This window comes from Cervus canadensis, chromosome 15 (assembly GCF_019320065.1).
Source record: "Cervus canadensis isolate Bull #8, Minnesota chromosome 15, ASM1932006v1, whole genome shotgun sequence".
NCBI lineage: Eukaryota > Metazoa > Chordata > Mammalia > Artiodactyla > Cervidae > Cervus > Cervus canadensis.
In genome coordinates, this window is record NC_057400.1 from 69,392,137 (window position 1) to 69,419,840 (window position 27,704).

At 53.3% G+C, this 27,704-nt stretch overlaps 1 protein-coding gene across 4 annotated transcripts in view; it reads left to right on the plus strand.

The window, feature by feature from the left end:
• Positions 1-24,008, plus strand: part of LOC122453686 (liprin-alpha-1-like) — a 47,462-nt gene extending 23,454 nt beyond the window's left edge. The window contains exons 7-18 of one of the 4 annotated variants that reach the window (XM_043487777.1): positions 8-106; positions 574-738; positions 1,392-1,466; positions 2,816-3,039; positions 4,840-5,071; positions 7,385-7,608; positions 9,405-9,636; positions 11,952-12,175; positions 13,973-14,204; positions 18,915-19,066; positions 19,893-20,064; positions 21,462-24,008. In XM_043487777.1, coding sequence (XP_043343712.1) covers positions 8-106; positions 574-738; positions 1,392-1,466; positions 2,816-3,039; positions 4,840-5,071; positions 7,385-7,608; positions 9,405-9,636; positions 11,952-12,175; positions 13,973-14,204; positions 18,915-19,066; positions 19,893-20,022 — 1,989 coding nt within the window. In that variant the 3' untranslated portion in view covers positions 20,023-20,064; positions 21,462-24,008. The remainder of the gene's footprint in view (positions 1-7; positions 107-573; positions 739-1,391; positions 1,467-2,815; positions 3,040-4,839; positions 5,072-7,384; positions 7,609-9,404; positions 9,637-11,951; positions 12,176-13,972; positions 14,205-18,914; positions 19,067-19,892; positions 20,065-21,461) is intronic. The other 3 variants (XM_043487778.1, XM_043487776.1, XM_043487779.1) reach the window with 3 other exon arrangements.
• The last annotated feature ends 3,696 nt before the right edge of the window (positions 24,009-27,704 follow it).

Consider the following 27,704-nt stretch of genomic DNA (forward strand, 5'->3'; position numbering starts at 1 on the left):
TTTCTAGGAGTTGGCCACATCTCAACAACTAAAGGCATGCAGGGAGCAGCTTCTTACAAGAGAAGCGGAAATCGCGGAGCTGAAAGCCGAAAGGAACAACACCAGGGTCAGTAGGCGGAGTCTCACGTGTTGACCTGTGCCCCGCGGGGGTCACCGCTGGGCTCCGTGTTGCTGTCTTTAAAGTCTGTCTGGTTTTCAAGTCATTTTTCACATCTTCCCACTGAGCAGACCGAGGTGGATCAGTTTGGGGTTCTCATACCTTGCTTCAAATTTATGATGAGAGCTAATGTAATTTTAGTACATTTGAGGGGAGAGTTCTCTTAGCTTCCATTTTTGTCCATGCTGCAGTTTGTGTGGGATCTTAGTTCCCCGACCAGGGATTAAAACCCATGAGCCCTGCAGAAGTGTGGAGTGTTAACTCCTGGGACACTGGGGAAGTCCACTCTAACTTCAGACTGAACTGGCGGGATTCCGACGTGCCTTAGCATGGTTTTGGTCTTAGCGTGAGGCTGAGAGGCGTTCTCAGCCCTGAATTCAAGTGTGAGGTTGAAGGTGCTCCTTTGCGCCTTGCAGCTGCTGCTGGAACACCTGGAGATCCTGGTTTCCCGGTATGTGCCGTCCCTCGGGATGACGGCGGGCCCGCAGCAGGCGCAGTCCCCAGCCAGCATGACCAGCGAGGTGGAGCTGCTCAGGGCGCTGAGATTGCTCTTTGAGCACCACAAGGCCCTGGACGAGAAGGTACCAGCCACGCGGCCGTCCTGGATTTGTACATTTGCTGCCTGGTTAGGTGGACGATGCGTGTATTTATGGAACTAGTTGACTTTTGAGCTTCTTGAATTCTTGTAAATACAGGCTTTTCTGTAAGAACTCAGAGTTTTATATGGTTAAAAAGCGTTGCCTGAGTACATGCTCAGACATGTCCGAGTCTTTGCGACCCTGTGGACCGTAGCCCACCACGCTCCTCTCTTCATGGGGCTTCCCAGGCAAGAATACTGGAGTGGGTGGCCATCTTCTACTCCAGGGGATCTTCCCGACCCAGGGATCGAACCTGCCCTCTCACATTGGCAGGCAGATTCTTTACCACTGAGACACCTGGGAGGTGCCCAGTTAAAAAGTATTAGTTGGCATAAATGTCTCAAGGTTTTTTTTATTCTCTATATCAATTTGCAATTAAAAACTGAGTAATACAGTTCTTTTAGGATAACAGTTTTTTCCTCTGAAACTGAGAATTTAAAGCTGTTACTAAGCAGATTTTCTTCACCTTAAGGACAATGAGAGACATTAAAGGTATTCTGTTACAGTAGCCATGGAATCGGGTGAGGGTAGAATAAGAAGTGCACTAACGTATGTACACACATCAACACACAGTGATTCGGCCCCTTTTATTTCAGTTGAGAGAGCAACTGCGACACGCTCTCGAAAGGTGTAGTTCCTTAGAAGAGGAATTAAGGACCGCACACAAACAGGTGAGTTTGGACAGTCATCGTGCAATTCAGTTAAGGGTTCGTCATTTGTGTACTTTCATTTTCAAAAAGTATGAAGGCTGTAGTGGTGGATATCAGATGTTATTTATCTTTGAAATGGGGCGCAAGGGCCTGAGGAATAACCCCAGGGAGGGTGGGGCCTGGAGCCAGGGAGAGACATGTAGGAGGGCGGCGGGGTGGGCAAGGAGGAGAGGAGGCTTGGTGACATGGGTTCCTCCAGCCCCCGGGAGCTGCCCAGCAGGGCGGGGCACAGCGCCTGCTTGCAGAGTGCTGGAGACCAGGCGGGAGGGGGACAGCAGAGGCCACTCGCAGGGAGCCTTCAGAGACCCTGAGTGGGCGCTGCAGGGTGCCCTGGAGGAGGAGTCTGCTGGCTCCCGTTGTGCCATCTGAAGCAGAGAGTAGCGAGAAGATGTGCTGACCAGGCTGATGGGGCTGAACCCATAGGCAGCTTCTTCGCTGGAGCGGAACTGGGATGATGGCAGGTGGTCCTGCAGCCAGCGAAGGGGGTGGCCCAGCCCTGGGGAGGGGTCGTGAGGAACACAGGGGGTGTGGGCTGAGACCACGCGGCCAGGGAGCCGGCAGCCAGCACCTCGAGGCTGCCCCTCGGATGCTTTGAGGTCATGTCTGGGAGAGAAGGCAGGACCTGGGTTGAGAGTCGGACAGGGGGGAGACTTGCAGAGACCAGGGTGTGAGGTGTGAGAGCGGGAGGGCGGCACGGGCCCCAGCAGGCACTCTCCCGTGCGTCTCTGATGGCAGAGCCACCCTTGTGCTGCGAGGGGCTATCCCCCAGAACAGCCCGAGTGCCTGTGCCCCGAGACGAGAGCCGCAGGGGGCTGGCCCTCCAGTCCCCTGGCTGCCCTGCTCGCTCCTGTCTGTGCGTGTTCAGACCAGCCTGGAACACGGAGGCCTGGGAACCTGTGAGGACGGCACTCCTCGGGGAACTAGTACAAGTGATGACCGCTGAGGTGGACCCAGCGGATGCGGAGCTGAAGGATTTTTTCCTTCTTATTTTCCTTCAGCCTGCCTGATGGAGACAAGGATGTATGTTTTTAATTTTGGCTTTTTGTCTCTGACTCGGTCATCCCACCCATGTGAATAACCTCATAGGATTGCCTTCCGTCCACGCTAAGACCTGAGTGTCACCAGGCCATCTAGGAACTGGATTCTCCTGCTGCCCATTTCTTCAGTACTACTAGCTTAAGAGATGGCAGAGTCTCATAACCATGGCCGTTTATCCAAAGTCGGGGCTTCCATGTCAAATTGTGCTCGGTTCCTGACAGACGAGAGCTGTCCTGAATGTCGCTGACGAGCCGCGGTCCTCTCGTGCCCAGGTGCAGAGCCAGAGGGAACAGGACTGGGAGTCCGCGCAGCAGGCCCGCGTGGTGGCCACCGTTGCCCAGGCCTTCGAGAGTGACGAGGATGTGTCTGACGGCGAGGGCGACAGGGTCACCCTCCTCAGCTTGGCCGGTCAGCTACCGCCCAGTGGGCAGGCCGATGGCGACACTCTGCCTGTGATGATTCAGGAGCTGCTGGATGCCATCAATGAGGAGATCTGGTGGGTGCGCCCAAACTCAGCTCCCCAGAACCTGGGCTTCTCTGAGGAGCTGTCTTCTCCTACGAGAAGTCTGAGTGTTCCATAGTGAGAGAACTGACTTCAGGCCTGCTTCAAGGATTTTCAGTTCTGAGATCGCCCTTGATGAGAGAGCTCAGTCATGCAGGGCGTTCTGTCTACAGCTGGTGTCAGCCCTTTGTGGAGAGGGCGTTGTAGGGTGTCGCCCCAGCTCTGAGCCCCAAGGTGGGTGAGGTGCCGAGGCGGTGTCCTCCCCGGCCCGGGTACACTCCAGCCCTGAGGGTTCACCCTCCCGGGTCCATCGGAGACTCCCACGTTCTGGTGAAACACCACCTGGAACAGAAAAGCAGGGGTTTGGGGGTTGGCAAATTCCCACTCAGATCTGCATTGTCCTTTTGAACATAATACAGTGTGAAGATTGGCTTGTTGTAAGACAGTGGTCCAAGGACATGTGTTTGAGTTTTTTTCATGTCGTCAGTATGTTTAAGATGTTTTCTTTAGACACTGTCTTGGCAGTTGTAATAGTTTACAGAACGGGATAGAATGCAAAGGCCCACCTCGTGGTGAGCAGCGCGCCTTGGGTCTGGGTGCAGCCGGGTGTCCGGGGGCCCCGAGGCCTGCCTGGGCCACACGCGCACAGCTACGCCCCTGTCCTGGGCTCGTGTCCAGAGCGGCCGCAGGCCGGTGACCGTGCGCAGGACCAGGCAGAGCTGCTGCTCAGATTGTTCTCGTCACGTCAGCCCAGGCCGAGGTGCCCGTGCCTGTGTGCCGAGCACGCGGGGCTCGGGGGGAAGGCAGGGGTGAACGGCACAGCCAGCAAACGCAGGTGGTGCCGCCTGGACTTTTCATGCCATGACAGACTGCTTCCTTGGCCTTGTTTCAGCTCAGACTAGCTCAGAAAGATGGGCTTTCCCCGTCCCCGCAGGAAATGTGGAACGGTTCCATATTAATATTTTTGTTTTTACAGCAAGTTGTCAGGTAAAGTGAATTTTCCTTAGGCAGTAAGTTGACTTGTTTATCAATGGTAAATTCTGTCCATCAGCTTGCTATCACAAGTGAGTAACTTTCAGGACTTATAGGCAGAATGAAGCTGAAGAGGTTATGACCTGCAAGAATCCTGTAGTTTATTTTGGAAATCATTTTATAGGCATCATCGAGTATTTAAACTGCTATATAAAATCATCCACTACACATTAGGGGAGAAGAGCAGTAAGCGTGAATGCTAGGTGAATGCGGCACTTTGACATGAATCCAGAAACTCGCACAAAGCTGGTGGAGAACTTCATCAAGTGTTTCGTTGGTTACACATAAAAACTTATAAAAGAAAAATCCCCTCAGCACTTCATCTGGTCTGGGGACTTTTGTTTAGAAACTCCAGCTTGTTTGTGAATCGCTGTGTTGGTTATAGAGAGTTCCCGATTCCCAGTGGAAAAGACTTGAGGCACTGACGTGCACCTCTGCCCTGAAAACAGGGAAGGTGAAGGTGGTCAACTTCAGGTATCTCCTCACAGGGAGAGAGTCGCCACCCAGGCCCCATCAGAATGTTAGCGTAAATAAGTCAAATCAAACGTGAATGACCAGGGGCCAGTTTGTAAGACTCAGTGCTAAGTTATTCCAAGTTTGAGAGTATTCAAAAGAGGGAAAGTCGAACCTTTTAGCCGAGATGAGAAATGAGCAGATGTTCCCGGAATTTGCTCATCGTGACACAGAATGCCAGCCCAAATTTGTTGTCCAGAAACGTTCCTGTGCTGACGAGGGCAGCTGACGAGTTTTGCTCTCTTTTAGGTGGATCCAGGAGGAGAAGGAGAGCACGGAGCAGCGGGCCGAGGAGCCTGAGAGCAGGGCGGGCGGGGCGCGCTTAGGCAGCCTTCGGCGTTTTAAGTCACTGAGCTCCCTCAACCTGTGTCCTGCCTCCTCACTTGCCGGCTCCTGCCCGCCCAGCAGGGAGCGCTCGCCGCCCCAAAGCAGGCGGCACAGCCTGGCGTGCGAGGGAGACCGGCTGGGCGTCCTGACTCCGGTATGTGTCTGCCCCCTCCCTGCCACATCCCTCCCCAAGCACACTGTTTTTCTTTCTTTGTTTTTTCTGTTTTTCCCCAGAGGAAAATCGGGTACATTTGCTCCGCTCAGAGGTTTAAGACTTTTAAAACTGCCTGGCCTTTAATCATTCCATAATGGCACAGGGACCAATTAGGCTTCATATTTGGACCACCGGCTTAGCAAGCCATCGTGAACTCAGCCAGAGCCTGCCTCTGGAGCGGTGGGCCTGGCCTGTGCTGGGCACGGCAGCGGCAGGGAAGTTTCTGTGGTCAGGGAGCAGACAGCCTCGTGAAAGTAAGCATAGGCCGCCCTCATGGCGAGTGAAAGCCGGGCAGCACATGTTCCATCTGGGACACCTGGCTGCAGGGTGCAGGGCATGCGGTGGCAACAGGACCAAGACTCTAAACTGGTCCGCTTGCTGATGGGCCTGGCCGCATGCTCAGGCCAGCTGTGCACGTGAAACCAGTTAAAGGCCCGGTGCCCCAGGGCCCCAGGGAAGAAGTCGGGCTGCCTCACTCTTCCGAGTCTCAGAAAGGGATGACGCCCTAGGGCTTCTGGTGACAGATTGTGCGGCTCTAAAGCACATGTGCTGGCTTTCTTGCCTGTGTAGCCTCGGTTTCTGAGTGCACTGCTGTTTACCCCGTGAATCATGTGTACAACACTCTGCCTTGAAACTGCACTTGTATTATCCCTTTTTTCTGTTACCACCCATTTCCTGTGAGCTGCGTTGTTAGCATAGAATTAAATTAACTGTGGGTCATTTTAGATGCATGTGAAGTGGTAACTGGTCCATTTTGTGGTCTTTTGACACACTGCTTTTATAATTTGTATCATTGTCTAAGTAGTTGATATTTAAAATTCTTGGACGATTTCTCTGTGGTTTCATGCTTCATTTCTTTCCGAGTATTTGTAAAAGAACAGTTCCGAATATCTTCTCCTTGTGGAGTTTTCGGACGGTGTGTCTGCCGTCATCATTGGCTTTGATTTCCTGACTCATCCTGTTGCCTGTTTAGCCATCATCAATCCAGACCGCAGCCTCCCATCCCCCCCACCAGAGGCTGTAGTTCACACATCCATCTCCCCTCCGCCATCCTCCCACTTGCTCTGGTCATATCAGTGCTGTGTTCCATTCGTCTGGTCTGTGCTTTGTCTTCGTGTCTCATTAAATGGTGATTTTCCCGCAGAGCAGTAAGTTAGAGTTAGTGTATCACTATGTAGTTACAGGCATAATGTAGATGGATCGTACACTATATGGACAGCAGATGCCTCTCCCAAGCAGCATTCAGAGACCCCCAGTGGGCGCTGCAGGGTGCCCTGGAGGAGGAGTCTGCTGGTTCCCGTTGTGCCATCTGAATGTGAGAGAAGCGATAGGATGTGCTGAACATGCTGATAGGGGTTAACCCACAGGCAGCTGGTTCGCTGGAGCGGAGCAGGGATGATGGCACGTGTCCTGCAGCCAGCGAAGGGGGTGGCCCAGCCCTGGGGAGGGGTCGTGAGGAAGACAGGGGCAAGGGCTTTGGCCACAGGGGCCAGGTAGTCGGCAGCCAGCATCTCGAGGCTGCCCCGCGGTTGCTTTCCGGTCATGTCTGGGAAAGAAGGCAGGACCTGGGTTGAGAGTCGGACAGGGGGGAGACTTGCAGAGAACAGGGTGTGAGGTGTGAGAGTGGGAGGGCGGCACGGGCCCCAGCAGGCACTCTCCCGTGCGTCTCTGATGGCAGAGCCGCCATTGCGGTGCGAGGGGCTATCCCCCAGAACAGCCCGAGTGCCTGTGCCCCGAGACGAGAGCCGCAGGGGGCTGGCCCTCCAGTCCCCTGGCTGCCCTGCTCGCTCCTGTCTGTGCGTGTTCAGACCAGCCTGGAACATGGAGGGCTGGGAACCTGTGAGGACGGCACTCCTCGGGGAACTAGTACAAGTGATGACCGCTGAGGTGGACCCAGCGGATGCGGAGCTGAAGGATTTTTTCCTTCTTATTTTCCTTCAGGCTGCCCAATGGAGGCATGGATGTATGTTTATAATTTTGGGTTTTTGTCTCTGACTCCATCTGCCCACTCTTATGAATGACCTCATAGGATTGCCTTCCGTCCACGCTGAGACCTGAGTGTCACCAGGCCATCTAGGAACTGGATTCTCCTCCTGCCCGTTTCTTCAGTACTGCTCGCTTAAGAGATGGCAGTGTCTCATAAGCATGGCCGTTTATCCAAAGTCAGGGCTTCCATGTCAAACTGTGTTCGGTTCCTGACAGACGAGAGCTGTCCTGAATGTCGCTGACGAGCCGTGGTCCTCTCGTGCCCAGGTGCAGAGCCAGAGGGAGCAGGACTGGGAGTCCGCGCAGCAGGCCAGCGTGGAGGCAACCGTTGCCCAGGCCTTCGAGAGTGACGAGGATGTGTCTGACGGCAAGGGCGACGGAGTCACCCTCCTCAGCTCGGCCGATCAGCTGCCGCCCAGTGGGCAGGCCGATGCCGACTCTCCGCCTGTGATGCTTCATGAGCAGCTGGATGCCATCAGTGAAGAGATCCGGTGGGTACGCCCAAACTCAGCTCCCCATAAACTGGGCTCCTCTGAGGAACTCTCTTCTCCTACGAGAAGTCTGAGTGTTCCATAGTGAGAGAACTGACTTCAGGCCTGCTTCAAGGATTTTCAGTTCTGAGATCGCCCTTGATGAGAGAGCTCAGTCAGGCAGGGCGTTCTGTCCACAGCTGGTGTCAGAACTCTGTGGGGCGGTGTTGTGGGGTTTCCCCCTCAGCTCTGAGCCCCAAGGTGGGTGAGGTGCCGAGGCGGTGTCCTCTGCGGCCCGTGTGCCCCCCAGTCCTGTGGGTTCACCCACCTGTGTCCATCGGAGACTCCCACGTTCCAGTGCAAAGCCACCTGGAACAGAAAAGCAGGGGTTTGGGGGTTGGCAAATGCCCACTCAGATCTGCATTGTCCTTTTGAACATAATACAGTGTGAAGATTGGCTTGTTGTAAGACAGTGGTCCAAAGACATGTGTTTGAGTTTTTCTCATCTCATCAGTATATTTAAGATGTTTTCTTCCCACACCGTCTTGGCAGTTGTAACAGTTTACAAAATGGGATAGAACGCAAAGGTGCTCCTCGTGGTGAGCAGCAGGCCTTGGGTCTGGGTGCAGCCGGGTGTCCGGGGGCCGGAGGCCTGCCTGGGCCACACCGGCACAGCTACGCCCCTGTCCCGGGTTAACATCCAGAGCGGCCGCAGGCCGGTGACCGTGCGCAGGACCAGGCAGAGCTGCTGCTCAGATTGTTCTCGTCACGTCACCCCAGGCCGAGGTGCCCGTGCCTGTGTGCCAAGCACGCGGGGCTCGGGGGGAGGCAGGGGTGAACAGCACAGCCAGCAAACGCAGGTGGTGCCGCCTGCACTTTTGATGCCGAGACAGACTGCTTCCTGCGCCCTGTTTGAGCTCAGAAGAGCTCAGAAAGATCGGCTTTCCCCGTCCCTGCAGGAAATGTGGAACGGTTCCATATGAATATTTTTATTTTTACAGCAAGTTGTCAGGTAAAGTGAATTTTCCTTAGGCAGAGTGACTTGTTTTATAAATGATAAATTCTGTCCATCAGCTTGCTATCACAAGTGAAAAACTTTCAGGACTTATAGGTAGAATGAAGCTGATCAGGTTATGACCTGCGAGAATCCTGTATTTTATTTTGGAAATCATTTTATAGGCATCATTGAGTATTTAAACTGCTATATAAAATCATCCACTACACATTAGGGGAGAAGAGCAGGAAGCGTGAATTCTAGGTGAATGCGGCACATTGACATGAATCCAGAAACTCGCACAAAGCTGGTGGAGAACTTCATCAAGTGATGTGTTTGTACATATTCAACCATTAAAAAAGAAAAATCCCCTCAGCACTTCATCTGGTCTGGGGACTTTTGTTTAGAATCTCCAGCTTGTTCGTGAATCGCTGTGTTGGTTATAGAGAGTTCCCGATTCCCAATGGAAAAGACTTGAGGCACTGACGTGCACCTCTGCCCTGAGAGCAGGGAAGGTGAAGGTTGTCAACTTCAGGTATCTCCTCACAGGGAGAGAGTCGCCACCCAGGCCCCATCAGAATGTTAGCGTAAATAAGTCAAATCAAACGTGAATGACCAGGGGCCAGTTTGTAAGTCTCAGTGCGAAGTTATTCCAAGTTTGAGAGTATTCAAAAGAGGGAAAGTCGAACCTTTTAGCCGAGATGAGAAATGAGCAGATGTTCCCAGAATTTGCTCATCGTGACACAGAATGCCAGCCCAAATTTGTTGTCCAGAAACGTTCCTGTTCTGACGAGGGCAGCTGACGAGTTTTGCTCTCTTTTAGGTGGATCCAGGAGGAGAAGGAGAGCACGGAGCAGCGGGCCGAGGAGACTGAGAGCAGGGCGGGCGGGGCGCGCTTAGGCAGCCTTCGGCGTTTTAAGTCACTGAGCTCCCTCAACCTGTGTCCTGCCTCCTCACTTGCCGGCTCCTGCCCGCCCAGCAGGGGGCGCTCCCCACCCCGAGGGAGGCAGCACAGCCCGGAACTCCAGGGAGACTGGCTGGACGTCCTGACTCCGGTATGTGCCTGCCTCCTCCCTGCCGCATGCCTCCCCGAGCATACTGGTTTTCTTTCTTTCTTTTTTCTGTTTTTCCCCAGAAGAAAATCAGGTACATTTACTATGCTCAGAGGTCTAAGACTTTTAAAACTGCCTGGTCTTTAATCATTCCATAATGGCCCAGGGACCAATCCGTCTTGATATTTGGACCACCGGCTTAGCACGCCATCATGCACTCAGCCAGAGACTGCCTCTGGAGTGGTGGGCCTGGCCTGTGCTGGGCACGGCAGCGGCAGGGAAGTTTCTGTGGTCAGGGAGCAGACAGCGTCATGAAAGTAACCATAGGCTGCCCTCATGGCGAGTGAAAACCAGGCAGCACATTTTCCATCGGGGACGCGTGGCTGCAGGGTGCAGGGCATGTGGTGGCAACAGAACCAAGAATCTAAACTGGTCTGCTTGCTGATGGGCCTGGCCACGCGCTCCGGCCGGCTGTGCGTGTGGAACCAGTTAAAGACCCGGTGGCCCAGAGCCCCAGGGAAGAAGTCGGGCTGCCTAATTCTTCCGAGTCTCAGAAAGGGATGACGCCCTAGGGCTTCTGGTGACAGAGTGTGCCGCTCTAAAGCACATGTGCGGGCTTTCTTGCCTGTGGAGCCTCGGTTTCTGAGTGCATTGCTGTTTACCCCGTGAATCACGTGTACAACACTCTGCCTTGAAACTGCACTTGCATTATCCCTTTTTTCTGTTACCAGCCATTTCCTGTAAGCTGCGTGGTTAGCATAGAGTTCAATTAACTGTGGGTCATTTTAGATACAAGTGAAGTGGTAACTGGTCCATTTTGTGGTCTTTTGACACACTGCTTTTCTCACTTGTATCATTGCCAAAGAAGTTGATATATAAAATTCCTGGACGATTTCTCTGTGGTTTCATGCTTGATTTCTTTCCGAGTATTTGTAAAAGAACAGTTCTGAATATCTTCTCCTTGTGGAGTTTTCGGACGGTGTGTCTGCCGTCATCATTGGCTTTGATTTCCTGACTCATCCTGTTGCCTGTTTAGCCGTCATCAATCCAGACCCCAGCCTCCCATCCCCCGCCCCCGGAGGCTGTAGTTCACACATCCATCTCCCCTCCAGCATCACACCACTTGCTCTGGTCATATCAGTGCTGTGTTCCGTTCGTCTGGTTTGCGCTTTGTCTTCGTGTCTCATTAAATGGTGATTTTCTCTCATAGCAGTAAGTTAGAGTTACTGTATCACTATACAGTTAGAAGCATAATTTAGATGCATTATGAGCTATATAGACAGCAGATGCCTCTCCCAAGCAGCCTTCAGAGACCCTCAGTGGCTGCTGCAGGGTGCCCTGGAGGAGGAGTCTGCTGGTTCCCATTGTGCCATCTGAAGGTGAGAGAAGCGAGAGGCTGTGCTGACCGGGCTGATGGGGCTGAACCCATAGGCAGCCGGTTCGCTGGAACGGAGCCGGGATGATGGTAGCTGGTCCTGCAGCCCGCGAAGTGGAAGGTCAGGCCCTGGGGAGGGGTCGTGAGGAAAACAGGGGGCGTGGGCTGTGACCACGCAGTCAGGGAGCCGGCAGCCAGCACCTCGAGGCTGCCCCTCGGATGTTTTGAGGTCATGTCTGGGAAAGAAGGCAGGACCTGGGTTGAGAGTCGGACAGGGGGGAGACTTGCAGAGAACAGGGTGTGAGGTGTGAGAGCGGGAGGGCGGCACGGGCCCCAGCAGGCACTCTCCCGTGCGTCTCTGATGGCAGAGCCGCCCTTGTGCTGCGAGGGGCTATCCCCCAGAACAGCCCGAGTGCCTGTGCCCCGAGACGAGAGCCGCAGGGGGCTGGCCCTCCAGTCCCCTGGCTGCCCTGCTCGCTCCTGTCTGTGCGTGTTCAGACCAGCCTGGAGCACGGAGGCCTGAGAACCTGTGAGGACGGCACTCCTCGGGGAACTAGTACAAGTGATGACCGCTGAGGTGGACCCAGCGGATGCGGAGCTGAAGGATTTTTTCCTTCTTATTTTCCTTCAGGCTGCCCAATGGAGGCATGGATGTATGTTTATAATTTTGGGTTTTTGTCTCTGACTCCATCTGCCCACTCTTATGAATGACCTCATAGGATTGCCTTCCGTCCACGCTGAGACCTGAGTGTCACCAGGCCATCTAGGAACTGGATTCTCCTCCTGCCCGTTTCTTCAGTACTGCTCGCTTAAGAGATGGCAGTGTCTCATAAGCATGGCCGTTTATCCAAAGTCAGGGCTTCCATGTCAAACTGTGTTCGGTTCCTGACAGACGTGAGCTGTCCTGAATGTCGCTGACGAGCCGTGGTCCTCTCGTGCCCAGGTGCAGAGCCAGAGGGAGCAGGACTGGGAGTCCGCACAGCAGGCCAGCGTGGAGGCAACCGTTGCCCAGGCCTTCGAGAGTGACGAGGATGTGTCTGACGGCAAGGGCGACGGAGTCACCCTCCTCAGCTCGGCCGATCAGCTGCCGCCCAGTGGGCAGGCCGATGCCGACTCTCCGCCTGTGATGCTTCATGAGCAGCTGGATGCCATCAGTGAAGAGATCCGGTGGGTACGCCCAAACTCAGCTCCCCATAAACTGGGCTCCTCTGAGGAACTCTCTTCTCCTACGAGAAGTCTGAGTGTTCCATAGTGAGAGAACTGACTTCAGGCCTGCTTCAAGGATTTTCAGTTCTGAGATCGCCCTTGATGAGAGAGCTCAGTCAGGCAGGGCGTTCTGTCCACAGCTGGTGTCAGAACTCTGTGGGGCGGTGTTGTGGGGTTTCCCCCTCAGCTCTGAGCCCCAAGGTGGGTGAGGTGCCGAGGCGGTGTCCTCTGCGGCCCGTGTGCCCCCCAGTCCTGTGGGTTCACCGACCTGTGTCCATCGGAGACTCCCACGTTCCAGTGCAAAGCCACCTGGAACAGAAAAGCAGGGGTTTGGGGGTTGGCAAATTCCCACTCAGATCTGCATTGTCCTTTTGAACATAATACAGTGTGAAGATTGGCTTGTTGTAAGACAGTGGTCCAAAGACATGTGTTTGAGTTTTTCTCATCTCATCAGTATATTTAAGATGTTTTCTTCCCACACCGTCTTGGCAGTTGTAACAGTTTACAAAATGGGATAGAACGCAAAGGTGCTCCTCGTGGTGAGCAGCAGGCCTTGGGTCTGGGTGCAGCCGGGTGTCCGGGGGCCGGAGGCCTGCCGGGGCCACACCAGCACAGCTAAGCCCCTGTCCCGGGTCCACGTCCTGAGTGGCCGCAGGCCGGTGACCGTGCGCAGGACCAGGCAGAGCTGCTGCTCAGATTGTTCTCGTCACGTCAGCCCAGGCCGAGGTGCCCGTGCCTGTGTGCCAAGCACGCGGGGCTCGCGGGGAAGGCAGGGGTGAACAGCACAGCCAGCAAACGCAGGTGGTGCCGCCTGCACTTTTGACGCGGAGCCAGACTGCTTCCTGCGCCCTGTTTGAGCTCAGAAGAGCTCAGAAAGATCGGCTTTCCCCGTCCCTGCAGGAAATGTGGAACGGTTGCATATTAATATTTTTATTTTTACAGCAAGTTGTCAGGTAAAGTGAATTTTCCTTAGGCAGTAAGTTGACTTGTTTATCAATGGTAAATTCTGTCCATTAGCTTGCTATCACATGTGAAAAACTTTCAGGACTTATAGGTAGAATGAAGCTGATCAGGTTATGACCTGCAAGAATCCTGTAGTTTATTTTGGAAATCATTTTATAGGCATCATCGAGTATTTAAACTGCTATATAAAATCACCCACTACACATTAGGGGAGAAGAGCAGTAAGCGAGAATTCTAGGTGAATGCGGCACTTTGACATGAATCCAGAAACTCGCACAAAGCTGGTGGAGAACTTCATCAAGTGATGCGTTGTTACACATACAACCATTAAAAAAGAAAAATCCCCTCCGCACTTCATCTGGTCTGGGGACTTTTGTTTAGAAACTCCAGCTTGTTCGTGAATCGCTGTGTTGGTATAGAGAGTTCCCGATTCCCAGTGGAAGAAACTTGAGACCCTGACGTGCCCCTCTGCCTTGAGAGCAGGGAAGATGAAGGTGGTCAACTTCGGATATCTCCTCACAGGGAGAGAGTCGCCACCCAGGCCCCGTCAGAATGTTAGCGTAAATAAGTCAAATCAAACGTGAATGACCAGGGGCCAGTTTGTAAGTCTCAGTGCTAAGTTATTCCAAGTTTGAGAATATTCAAAAGAGGGAAAGTCGAACCTTTTAGCCGAGATGTGAAATGAGCAGATGTTCCTGGAATTGCTCATCGTGACACAGAATGCCAGCCCAAATTTGTTGTCCAGAAACGTTCCTGTGCTGACAAGGGCAGCTGACGAGTTTTGCTCTCTTTTAGGTGGATCCAGGAGGAGAAGGAGAGCACGGAGCAGCGGGCCGAGGAGCCTGAGAGCAGGGCGCGCTGGGCGTGCTTAGGCAGCCTTTGGTGTTTTAAGTCCCTGAGCTCCGACAACCTGTGTCCTGCCTCCTCACTTGCCGGCTCCTGCCCGCCCAGCAGGGAGCGCTCCCCGCCCCGAAGGAGGCAGCACAGCCCGGAGCTCCAGGGAGACCGGCTGGGCTTCATGACTCTGGTATGTATCTACCTCCTCCCTGCCGCTTGCCTCCCCGAGCACACTGTTTTTCTTTCTTTGTTTTTTTCGTTCTCCCCAGAAGAAAATCAGGTACATTTACTATGCTCAGAGGTCTAAGACTTTTAAAACTGCCTGGTCTTTAATCATTCCATAATGGCCCAGGGACCAATCCGTCTTGATATTTGGACCACCAGCTTAGCACGCCATCATGCACTCAGCCAGAGACTGCCTCTGGAGCGGTGGGCCTGGCCTGTGCTGGGCACGGCAGTGGCAGGGAAGTTTCTGTGGTCAGGGAGCAGACAGCCTCGTGAAAGTAACCATAGGCCGCCCTCATGGCGAGTGAAAGCCGGGCAGCACATGTTCCATTGGGGACGCATGGCTGCAGGGTGCAGGGCATGCGGTGGCAACAAAACCAAGACTCTGAACTGGTCCGCTTGTTGATGGGCCTGGCCGCTCCCTCAGGCCAGCTGTGCGCATGAAACCAGTTAAAGGCCCGGTGCCCCAGAGCCCCAGGGAAGAAGTCGGGCTGCCTCACTCTTCCGAGTCTCAGAAAGGGATGACGCCCTAGGGCTTGTGGTGACAGAGTGTGCGGCTCTAAAGCACATGTGCCAGCTTTCTTTCGTGTGTAGCCTCGGTTTCTGAGTGCATTGCTGTTTACCCCGTGAATCACGTGTACAACACTCTGCCTTGAAACTGCACTTGTATTATCCCTTTTTTCTGTTACCAACCATTTCCTGTGAGCTGCGTTGTTAGCATAGAATTAAATTAACTGTGGGTCATTTTAGATGCATGTGAAGTGGTAACTGGTCCATTTTGTGGTCTTTTCACACACTGTTTTATAATTTGTATCATTGTCTAAGTAGGTGATATTTAAAATTCTTGGACGATTTCTCTGTGGTTTCATGCTTGATTTCTTTCCAAGTATTTGTAAAAGAACAGTTCTGAATATTTTCTCCTTGTGCAGTTTTCTGATGGCGTGTCTGCTTTCATCATTGGTTTTGATTTCCTGACTCATCCTGTTCTCTGTTTAGCCGTCATCAATCCAGACTCCAGCCTCCCATCCCCCCCACTGGAGGCTGTAGTTCACACATCCATCTCCCCTCCGCCAACTTCCCCCTTGCTCTGGTCATATCAGTGCTGTGTCCCGTTAGTCTGGTTTGTGCTTTGTCTTCGTGTCTCATTAAATGGTGTTTTTCCTGCATAGCAGTAAGTTAAAGTTAGTGTATCGCTATAGAGTTAGAAGCATTGTGTAGGTGGATCATGCACTACATAACCTGTGTAATCATAAATGAGATTATGCTTCCATGAAGAAATGCTCCTCTACACGTAGAGTTAATGGTCTTTTGACCCAATATCCTTTAGGTGTTGATGCTTGGAGTTTAGACGGTAAATCTCATCAGTTTTTGCATGGTTAATGTCTCTCCTAGACTCTTGTACAAAGTATCTTTTATGGTTCATAAGATGTGAAGACTCCACTTGGCATTATGCTAGCTTTCCTTACAGATTTTTATGGGATGCCTGCTTTAATGGATTTATTCTGAGAAGTTTTATATCAAATTCTAGGTAAGGATTTTACATTAATGTCCAATAGGTGGTTAGATTTGTTCAGGTTTAAAATAGGTATTATGGTAACTTCCTAATCAGTGAAATTACTACTTTAAAGTATAACGTGTTTTCTATTAAGGGAAACTAACTTATAGCAAATTTTGGCTGAGAACAGACACCTCTTAAGGCCCTTTGCTGACCAGAATGCTCTGCTTTAATAAAGCATGATATTGTAATAGAATGGTATCTCCTGAGTAATAATTTATAGTGTTTCTCTAGTAAACCTTGAATAGCTCATTTCACTTCTGTGGTTAAAAATATGCTCTGTTTCCAGTTCCATGTTCTCTAAGTCTTCATCTCACTTCTATGTTTGCCGTCATGTTTGCTTTACTGTATTTGCCTGTGACGCTTCTTGCATTTTTAGCATCAGAGTTGCAATCAATCTGGTTTCTGTTCATTTCTTTGCATGCACCTTTCAGCCTAGTGAGTTAAGGAAGCATCGTCGAAAGGTTAACTATTTAATAATATAGCATGCGTTTGTTTCTCTGTGAAGTATTAAAGAGTCCTTATCGTGTTACATGAATGAACACTATGTGGTTATGTACTGGTGAATAATTGACATTTTAATGGAAGTTTTGAAACTCATCCACCAGTTGAAATATGCTGATGGTTCTCTTGGTAATAGGTCATTCGGGGACTCTTGTAACAGTTTGCCTTTCTCCCACTTGTTTACCTTCTAATCAACTCATGCTTATTTATAATAGACATAGGATTATTTTTAAAATTGTCTTCAGTTACTTTTTGGCCGTGCTGCACAGCTTATGGGATCTTAGTTCCCCAACCAGGGACCAGGCCGGTGTCCCGGCAGTGAGAGTGCCAAGTCCTAACGTCTGGACCACGGTGCAATTTCCGCTCAGTGTGTTATTCAAAGAAACGGCTGAATCCGAGCCGTAGGTGGTAGCTTTGGGGGAAGCAGTCTAATGACGGGGGTAGCAGCGTGCAGGAGCCTCTGTGTGCCAGGCAGCGTGGCGAGTGCTTTCCGAGCCTGTCATCTCATCTGGCAGACACCCAGGTGAGGGCCAGGCTGCTGTCATCCCCAGTCAGCAGACGTGGACACTGAGGCTCAGAGAGGCCGGGCCCCGTGCCCAGGCTCGCACACCCAGCAGTGCGGTGCGGACTGGTCTGATGAGAGCCTGGACACTTAACCCTGCTGCCGTCCCGCCCCCTTTCCTCCAGAGGCCCTCGTGTCCCTCACAGCATCCCTGATGGAGGGAGCATCAGGAGGGAGCTCGCTGCCCCTCCCTTCGGGTCCCTTGGATGAGCCCCTGTTGTTGAGTCCAGTGCCCCGAGGGCTGGCCGTCCTTGTTCCTCTCCCGCTGCCAGCCCGCTGACCGACCACTCCTGGGACCTTCCCGCAGGACTCGGGCAGCCGCGCTCCAGTTCACGCAGCTCAGTGCCCGGGAGCCCTTCTGCTGGGCCCCGCGGAGCAGCACTGTGCCCTGGGGCTGGTGACCTGGGTGTGCCGCTCACCGGCTCTGTGGCCTGCTGTGCCCTCCCGTTACGTGAGGACACCGTCCTGCCCATCCTAGTCACGTGGGCACCCGGGGGGCGGGCTTCCCTCCTGGGGATGGGCGGCCAGGCTGGGGACCCAGAGGCCTTCCTCAGGAGGAGGCCCGGGGAAGGGGCTGGCCGCGGTCCCTGACTTTGAGGCAGGTGTTTGTCTCCCCTGAGTCCACGGTCAACCCAGGCGTGTCACTTCCCACTCTGTTTCTGTTGTTTTCTGATTTTTATAAAGGCTTATTGTACCTTGAATTTGAGACTGATCCCTGTTCAGTTCCGTGGGGATAATTTCTAGCCTCTGTAGCCTTCTGTTGCCTGAGGGTTCTTGTTGGAGATCAGGGGAGGGTGCATAGTTTACCCAGCTGCTGTTGAACGGGCTCAGCTGTATTTTGCACTGAGTCACTTTGTTGTCACCAAGCTCCTGTGGGGCTGCAGTGGATCAGTATTCTTTAGAGAATCCCACTACAAAGGCACAGGTTAGTTGGTTAAAACAACACACTCATTGTTTACAAAAATACTTGCCGTGCCTGTTTCCTGAAACTTCCCCTGGCTTAACCACACACCCAAATGTACTAGTGAGACCTGGCTGGACCCTGAAGGGGTTAATCTCTTCCCCACACTGTTACCACCACTGTCTTTCCTGTCCTCACACCCAGGACCAGCGGAAAAGCTGGGACTCCAGGAGAAACATCTTTTTTTTTTTTTTTTAATTGGTTTATGTTTGAATTGAAGGATAATTGCTTTACAGAATTGTGTTCTTTTCTGTCAAACCTCAGCGTGACTCAGCCGTAGGTATACATATACCCCTTCCCTTTTGATCCTCCCTCCCATCTCCCTCCGCATCCCACCCCTCTAGTCTCATACAAGGTCATCTCTGAGTGAAGACCTAGGGATGCTCTATGTAAACCACAGTGAGCAAAGTACACTTGAACTGCGAGTGAGCACTTCAGTGTCAGCCCCCAGTCCGTCCGTTACTGAGAAACACGAGCCAGACACGTGGTGTTCGCATGCCGGGTGAGGTACCTTTTCTGTCTTTCCCCTGTTGTCCTGGGCTCCAGTGGCTGCATCGTCACTACCAATGATCTTGGGTGGTGGCACAAGCTGTGTCCTTTGCTCCTTCAAACAGAAGGGTCTGGACGCCTTTGCTGAGAGGCTTCTTCCTCTTGCTAGTGGTGCTTCTGAGCAGCATCTGGCGATGAGCAGAGTCCTTTCATCAGGGCGGTTCATGCCATGCAGGGTTCACGGTGCTGGCGTCGCTCTGCTGTCCTGCCCGGCGTGGCCGTCTGGTCGCTGGATTCCAGGGAGGGCGGAGCCCGGCTTCAGGGAGGCTCCCGTCCAGGGCGTCTGCACTCAGTCGGGTGCTCTCGCTGCCCCACGCCCCGCTTCTCTTGAACAAGACAGTCCTGTAAGATGGCACTAAGCTGGAACAAGGGTGGTTTTTTGTTAGTTTGTTTTTTGTTTTTTTTTGTACTTGGAGGAAAGCATAGCAAATAGATTTACAAATAAGTTTCCGGTTATAATGTAAAGCCTGTTAGGTTGCCTTTTCTGACACAGTCTATCGTTAGCCCCAGTTTTACACTGCCATTTTACACCTGTCTCACTCAGCTGCCTGCTTTAATGGAAGAGGAAGAAGACGACGAGACCACCATCAAAGGTGAAACCTCGAGCCCTACCTCGCCACGGTCCCTTCGGCTGGACCGGCTGCACACGGGGGCGCTGCGCGCGGCCGGCCCCGAGGACGTCAGGGACGCCCGCAAGTAAGGGGCCTGCGCGCCTCGTCGTCAGTTTCAGGAGCCCTGCGCCTCTTCTCTTGAAAGAGTTAGAAGGATGTCTTTAAAGGAATCCCACTGGGTTCGGTGCCTGTGTTTAGTGGTGAACTTCAGGTGCTGGGTGAGAAGAGCTCAGTGGCCTGGCTGATTTTAGAAAACGTCCATCTCTACGGATTGACCCCGCTGTGGGAGCTTTCTTCCTGCTCTTGCTAGAGGTCTGCCCCACCCGGGGCGCGTTCCTGAGGGTGACGGCCCCGTGCCTCTCGGGTTCCCTCTTGAGGGTCCCTCCCTTTTCCTCAAGGGTCTCCTCTCAGGAGACTCCATCCCCTGCAGTGACTGACACTGTCCTCATTCAGACCACCGCCTGCTAAGCTCCCGTCCTCAGCCAGGCAGCACTCGATGGAGGACACGTGTGGTCTCTTGACCAGCAGCTGTGCTGCCACGGCCGGGGACGGTCACCCTGCGGAGGTGGGGGGAGCTGCCCAGAGTGGAGGAGCTCGCCTTCTCTGGGAGCCTCGTCACCTGCCAAGCGGAGACCCTGAGGGAGGGTCGGAGTGCCCTCTGCACCAGCTGGCCTGGAGTCAAGCCCTCCCCGGGGGGAGCTCCAGTCCGAGACTCTCCGCTTCCCGGGGCGGATGTCTGTGGCCGGGAGCCTGCACTGCTTGTGTGGAGTGTGGTTGGTGAAGGCGCCTCCACTGTGTGCTCGAGGTTGAGGTGCGGGTGTTGCTGGGTGGCCGGTTCTAACAGTAGATCTTGAGGACGGGTGTGTGTTTGCACAAGGGCGCCGGTTAAAGGTCCTTCTCTCTCCCCGAAGCTCGACCGGCTCTCAGGACAGCCCCGGGGGCAACCCCAGCAGCAGCACCATCAGCCAGGACTCGCTGCAGAAAGCTGCGAAGAAGAAGGGCATCAGGTCCTGCATCGGCCGCTTGTTTGGCAAGAAGTAAAAGGGCCGGCCTGGACTCCCGGCAGGGAGGCCTTAGGACCAGGTGGGTGCTTCCCCGTTGAGAGGGAGGAGGGCCTGCAGGCATGTCCCTTCTGTGTCTCCCCCGCTGCCCCACGAGGCTCCTGTCACTCACGCTCGGGGTCCTCCTGGGAGCAGGAGCGGAGGAGGCATCCGTCTTCTCGGTGGGTCCAAGATGATCTGATGAGTTAATGAGTGGATGGGTGGATGAATTATGTGTAGAGGGATGGAGGGATGGATTAGAGAGTGGATGCATGGATGAACAGATATCTGGCTTGATGGGTAGACGGAATTCATGAGTGGGTGGAATATGGATTAGTGAGTGTGTATGGATGGTTGAAGAGATGGCTGGCTCGATGGGTGGATGAATGAAGCATGGAATGAATAAAGCAGATGTTTATACTCCAACGCTAGAAACATATTCTATGAAGTTGATTGAGTAGGAGCTGGGCAATGATTGTTTCCTCCAGAACACTGACAAGTGTTTGGAAACGGCCTAAGTGCTCATCAGTGAGGGGTGAGGTCCAATCTCTGGACATCGCACAAGGAACGGCCCTCCTCCTCCTTCCTGCCACCTTCCTCATCCCCAGGAGCTCCTCAGGGGCTCTGCCCATGGCCCACGCCCCACCACACAGTCACGCAGGTCCTCCTGGGGTCTCCTCACCACACAGTGTTACCATTAGGTCCCCATCTCTCTCGGCTTCATCTCCTTGAGGACAGGGTATGTTCCTGCCTCTTCAGCCAGATATTTGTAGAGTGTCTTGTTTGTGCTGGGTGTGGGATATACACCCAGGGGTAAGTGAAACAAGATGTGGTCTGGACCACAGTTAAGACACAAGAGAGAAAAAGGAGCAGATTATTCAATGCTATCCCTAGTCTTAGTAAAGACAACGCTGAGATGGAAGGTGCATTGATTATATGCCAGATGCTGGGCGTGCCCCTTCCCAAGCAGGGGCTGCCACCTCCCGATTTACAGAGGAGGACACAGTGATGGTCACGCGGTCAGGGAGTGGTGAGGGCAGGTGCACACCCAGGCAGTGGGACCGTGCACTTTGCCGAGCCTCAGCCCCCGCTCTGGTGGGTGCAACGGGAATGAGATGGTTCTATGGCGTCCCTGACTCAATGGCCTTGAGTTTGAGCAAACTCCAGGAGGTAGTGAAGGACAGCAAAGCCCGGAGTGCTGCAGTCCACGGAGTGCCAAAGAGTCGGACACAGCTGAGCGACTGAACTAAAGCCTGAGTGTGTGCTAAACGGCTTCGGTCGTGTCTGACTCTTTGCGACCCCAGGGAGTGTAGCCCACTAGCTCCTCTGTCCATGGGATTCTCCAGGCAAGAATACTGGAGTGGGCTGCCATGCCCTCCTCCAGGGCATCTTCTCGACCCAGGGATCCAACCCACATCTCGTTATCTCTCACATTGGCAGGCAGACCTTTACAGCTCGCGCCACCTGGAAAGGCCCCGTGAACGCTGATGCAGAAAAGAAGGGCTGCTCCTAAGTTAAACTGGAAGAGCAGCAAGCACAGGTTGTAACGAGGAAACCACACGATGAGCGACAACAGTGCGGACAGAAACAAGCAGGGACGCCTTCACCCACATAAAGAAAACAAGTGTGCCGTTCGGAAGAGGAGCCCGTCAGCCCTTGGAGGGACAGTTGGAACCAGAATGAAAACCGAGGCCATGGTCAGCAGTGCCCACGCACACGGCCTGAGTGGCGTGGTGTCACTCACCGGGCTTCCTGCGTCCCCAGAGCTGCTGCCGGCGGTAACATCTCTGAGTGCTAGGCCGGCAGCGTCCCCGAGTGAGCTGAGGCATCGCTGCTGTCCTTGCAGTGCTGCTGCGGGGCCCTCTGTGGGCGGCCACCCTCGTCCCCTGCCCCGCCGCCCACTGGGGCCTGCCTGTCCCACTGGGATCCTTTCAGCCCCTGAGCGTGGGTGGTCCCAGGCCTCTGCCTAGCCGGACTGGGACGCAACTCAGGACTTGGGCTTGAGATATCAAGGCGACCTTGAATCTGAAAGGACACTGCCCTGGGGCCCGTGAGAGAGCAGGAGAGCAGAGCCCCCATGTGGAGAAGCAGAGCTGGGGAGCGTGCCCACAGCACCGCTGCCTCCTGCGCAAGTGCCCCCTCGCCTCTCCTTGACCTGAAACAGACCCCAGCTGCTGCTGCTCCGCAGGTGATTCCTACAGATGCACCTCCTGCAAGAGCTGTTGTCCTGCTGCTCGGGGGCTGCCTGAGTGTGCTCAGGAGCATCAGACAAGTGGGGCTGCCATGCCTGATTCTGGGGGAGGGCCTGACGCTGGGGGAGGGTCTGATGCCGGACTAGGGCCGGATGTTGAGTGGGTACGTCTGATGCTGGGGAGAACGTCTTGTGCTAGACTAGGGTCAGAAGCTCGGGGAGAGCCTGCTGCTGGCCGAGTGTCTGATGCTGGACTAGGGCCTCATGCTGGGGGCGGGCACTTCTGATGCTGGACTAGGGTCTGAGGCTGGGGGAATGTCTGATGCTAGACTAGGGTCTGAGGCTGGGGAAATGTCTGATGCTAGACTAGGGTCTGATGCTGGGGGACGGCCTGTTTCTGGGCGACTGTCTGATGTTGCACTATGGTCTGATGCTGGGGAGGGCCTAAGGCTGGGGTGGGGGAGCTTATGATGCTGGACTAAGGTCTGAGGCTGGGGGAATGTCTGATGCTAGACTAGGGTCTGATGCTGGGGGAGGGCCTGTTGCAGGGCGACTGTCTGATGTTGCACTATGGTTTGATGCTGGACTAGGGCCTGATGCTGGGGGAGGAGGAAAATCTGATGCTGGACTAGGGCCTGATGTTGGTCTAGGGCCTGATGCTGGGGGAGGGTCTGATGCTGGACAAGTGCCGGATATTGAGGGGGTACGTCTGATGCTGGGGAGACAGTCTTATGCTAGACTAGGGTCAGAAGCTCGGGGAGAGCCTGTTGCTGGCCGAGTGTCTGATGCTGGACTAGGGCTTCATGCTGAGGGGGGACTTCTGATGCTGGACTCGGGTCTGAGGCTGGGGGAACGTCTGATGCTAGACTCGGGTCTGATGCTGGGGAAGGGCCTGTTGCTGGGCGAGTGTCTGATGTTGCACTAGGGTCTGATGCTTGGGGAGGGCCTGATGCTGGACTAGGGCCTCATGCTGGGAAGGAATGTCTGATGCTGTGGGGCGGTCTGATGATGGTGGGCAGCCTGCTCCCAGATGTACACAGAGTTGTGATTATAAATCTCTATGAGAAAAAAAAAAAAACTCTATGAGAAATCTTTTTTCATACTTTCCTGACCACCTTTGTATGTTCTTTCTTTCTGAAGCATAATTGCTGTGCAATATTGGTTTGATTTCTGCCGTAAATCAATATGAATTAGCCCTAGGTGTGCGTATGTCCCGTCCCTCTTGAATCTCCCTCCCACCTCCCCTTGCTACATTCTTGTCTCTATGGGTATATGAATAATAAAGAGTGTTGACTAAATTGACATAAAAAGCTCCCACACACAAGCGTGCACACGCTCACTCCCTAGTGCATTCCCCTGGCCAGCCCGCCCGGGCACCCTCGGTGAGCCTTGACACCTGCACTCTCTTCCCACCCTCGGCCCGCTGCCCTCGCCTCTGCAGCAGAGGGGCCCTGACCCCGAAGATGCTGAAGTGATGGAGCCTCTTGTCTCCGGATCCAAGGGCATGAACAGCCCGTCGGTCATCCTTTGGGGACACCTATACTTCCGCCTTCTAGCCTTTCCATTCTCTCCATCCGTTTCTCTTACCAGAATGTCCATGTGATGACACGGGCTCCCATTACCAGCTCTGGCCTGTTCTCAGGGAGAGTCCAGCTTTCCCTCGGCACTCTTAAGTGGCAGTGGGAAATTTGGCTTCAGTACTTTATTGAAAGAAAGCAATAAATAATACTGTGATAAAAATTGTTCCAAAGTAAACTGTATGTACTTTCTCACATATTCAGGAAGTTCACAAAAGATTAAGAGAAAAACAGAATGGTAACAATGAACTGTACAGGTAAACTGAAGGCACTACCCACATGTAAAGAGACATGCCGTCTCTGTCTACCAAGCTATCAGCGGCATCATAAATAACACACTGTGATCTGAACGCATCTCTTGCTGGCTTTTTTAATGGGCCACTGAACAAGTAAAAGTTACATTTGCTACTTATACAATCCAGAATGGCTATGTCATCAAAATCTAAAAATGTATGCCTAGATCCATTCTTTAAACAAATTTACAAACAGATGTAAAAAGATGGTTTACAGAAGAAAAATGAGGCCTTTGTCAGAGCTGCATCATGCTGTCTGTCTGTCGGGGATGTGACTCCTTCACCATGCGGCGCATCGGCTCCGCAGTGAACGCAGGGCATCGCGATTGGTCCCCAAAGAGTCTCAGCGGAGAGGAGGGATCCGGGTCCACAGAGACCAGGTTTTGGGAGAGATTGTCATAGGCTTCTTCTAGTCATACTTTCAGCCCAGATTTCAGTAGAAGCTCACACTCAACACCCGTACTTTTACATCACTTCACGCTGCAGACAAAAAGCATTTCTTGCTGGAAAAAGCACAGTTTAGGTCAGTCGTTAAAATGCGACAATTGGTTGAAATTAAGGTTGCTCATTTCAGAGTGATTGTTGGAGAGCTTGGTTACATTCTGGAAGGATAATGCACACCGTGTCATGATGGTTTTACAATCGCAGGAAAACCCCTTCTCTCATGGGTTATCATTTAAAAATCAAACAGGTATAATGACAATAAATGCATCATTTACAAAAGCCCTATGTTTGTTCATAGGCTTTATACAGACAAGCAGTACAGTACATTCATTTGAAAGACTAAAATCAGGTATCAGAAGATGAATTGATCTGAAAGGATATTTATAGCCTGAATATACAAGAATAAGTATCTATCTAAATGAAGTCATAAGTTTACATGAATATAAGAAACATTAAATTCTAAAATATTTTCTCTATGGTATGCATGAACTTTTCACTAATGAAAAACCCTGTAATGAAATCTCTTCAGGTCCATATAACAAGTAGTAACAGATTAAATTAAAGATTGCACTGCCGCAGTGGGAGGGACACCCATGCTCAGGGACGCTAGGGAGCCTCGGGCTGTGGTCTGACCACTCCTGCGGCAGCGGGGCGCCAAGGTCACGTTCTCTGCCGCTGAGGGCTCTCCAGGGCCGACCTCCGCAGACCCGCCGACCCTCCACTCCCAGGGCGTGGCCTCCGTGCCCCCTCGGGACCAGGCCGGCCTGTACTCACCCCGAAGCTCAGCAAGAGTGAGTCCTGACTGTGGCGGAGTCCAGCCTCTGCGTTCCCGCCACGCTGCCGGGTCCCAGGAGCGCGGGAGGAAGCGTGCAAACCCAGAGTGCGGTCAGTCGTGGAACATCACACGGGCTGGAGGACACACACACTCACTCCCGCAGCAGCGCCCACTCCTACTCAGGGTCTGGGGAAACTTCTAGAGGGTGGATGATCCAGAGAGAGCGAGCCTGGGGGCTGCCACGTGGGGGTCCCTGCCACCCGGGGTGGGGGTGGGGGCGGTCACACTAGAGCAGCAACGGCACATTCGATGACAGAAGCGCTGACATGGGGACAGCCACTGCACGTGACCAGCTGCCAGCCTCTCCTTAGACCTCCAGATTCACAGGGCTCCAGATTCACAGATTTGACACAGTCTTGTTGTTACCCAATTTTACATTTGCCTCATTCCCTCAGCTGCCAGCTTTATGGGAAGAGGTACGAGATGACAAGACCACCATCAAATGTGAAGCCTCGACCCCCACCTCGCTGCGGTCCCTTCGGCTGGACCGGCTGCAGACAGGATGCTGTACACGGCCAGCCACACGGACGTCAGGGACGCCTGCAAGTAAGGGGCCTGTGCGCCTCGTCGTCAGTTTCAGGAGCCCTGCGCCTCTTGTCTTCAAAGTGATGGAAGGATAATTTTAAAGGAATCCTACTGGATTCGGTGTCTGTGTTTAGGGGTGTGTGTGTGTGTGTGTTCTGGTAGGCAGGTTTCTCTGGAGCTGGTGTTAAGGTGGACGTCTAACTCTGTGTGTGTGTGCGTGTGTACACGTGCACAAGTGGGTAGTTCTTTTTGCTACGCGTGGCAAATCTAGGGTGTTCTGGTCGCTTCATAGAGAACAATTCAAAGTACAAAGATTTTCTGAACACAGTGGGTGATCTCAGTTCTGTCAGCCAGAGACAACATTGACTACAGGGAAAATGCCTTATCTATAAAACGTGAAAAATATTTTAGTGTTCCAGAAAAAATATCACTTGAATATAGTTTAACATTTATGGCATTATAGATGTGAGAATGAGTTGGTTTCTCAAAACTGTTTTCTTTCTATTAAGCCCCGATTTGTCTCAAAGGTATTCTTTTAATTGCTAAATTTACGCAGCCAACGCATCCACTTTCAGGGAATTATTCAGGGTTGGTGAATCTCAGATTTTCATGTTCCGTGGAAAGTCCCAGGGAGAGCACTGCGGGCGCAGCAGGTGCTGGACGTGCTCCGTGAGGAGTGGAGGCCGAGGCCGCCGGGACCGTCCGAGTCCCTGTGGGTCACGCGGTGTCCTGGGCGTGCGGGGACACCCCCGGGCCTCACGTAGCTCCTGCTCTCAATGCTGTCTTTCCTCTTCCCCTTGGCGCCATCTCGCAGGGGAAGCCGAGTCAGCAGGCTTGCTGAGCTGTGTGTGTCCTGAGGCCTCCCCGTGGGACTCGGCCCCAGCTCCAGGCTCTGAGCCGCGCAGCGCTGCAGGGCTGGGGCCCGGTGCTGGTGAAGGGGAGCCCTGCGAACCCTCGTAGGAGGTGCTGGGCTGTGCGGACGGTCAGTCTCAGAAAACAAGGCCACACCTGTTGTCTGGGTGGTGCCCCGAGTGTGGCATTTGATGGGAAGAGGCTCACACAGCATCTCGTTAGGAAAGACAGCTTGACCGTGGTGCTCATGTTCTGCTTTAACGCGCCCGTTGTCATCCACAGACGGTGTGACTTTCTCTCGGGCCTGTCTGTTCCCCACAGAATTCACCGTATTTCTGAATGTCTTTCTCCTGTGACTCTAATTTTAAGGTGAGGAAGCATGCCACGTCAGTTTACTGCTAGAGCAAGTGTTTTAATGAATTGCACTTGGGGACTCGGACTTGAATTTGATCCTCGAGGGGGCAGAGGAGAGCCCAGCTAAGTTGCCCTGCAGTGCAGCCCGAGCAGGGTCATCGCAGCATTCCGCAGAGCAGGCAGCCCCCCAGGCTCGTCTCTCAAGCCGTCTCTGTAAAGAGAGGTTTCAGCTGAGAGTGAGCCGGTGACAGCAGAGTGGTGCGATATCTTACAGCCAAGGAAATAAACTCCAGCAGAAGCCAGGCGAGTCTTCCATTTGCTTCTGGATGGTGGTTGTGGTTGGGACGCCAACTCCAGGCATGTGGTATATGCCTCGTTCCCCTGGGATATGGGAATTTAAAAAGTTTGCCTTTTCAGAAACTCTCCTTGAGCTATTAAGGGGCTTCCCCAGTAGCTCAAACGGTAAAGCGTCACCTGCAATGTCAGAAACCTGGGTTTGATCCCTGGGTTGGGAAGATCCCCTGGAGAAGGACATGGTAACCCACTCTAGTACTCTTGCCTGTAAAATTCCATGGACAGAGGAGCCTTCTAGGCTACAGTCCGTAGGGTCGC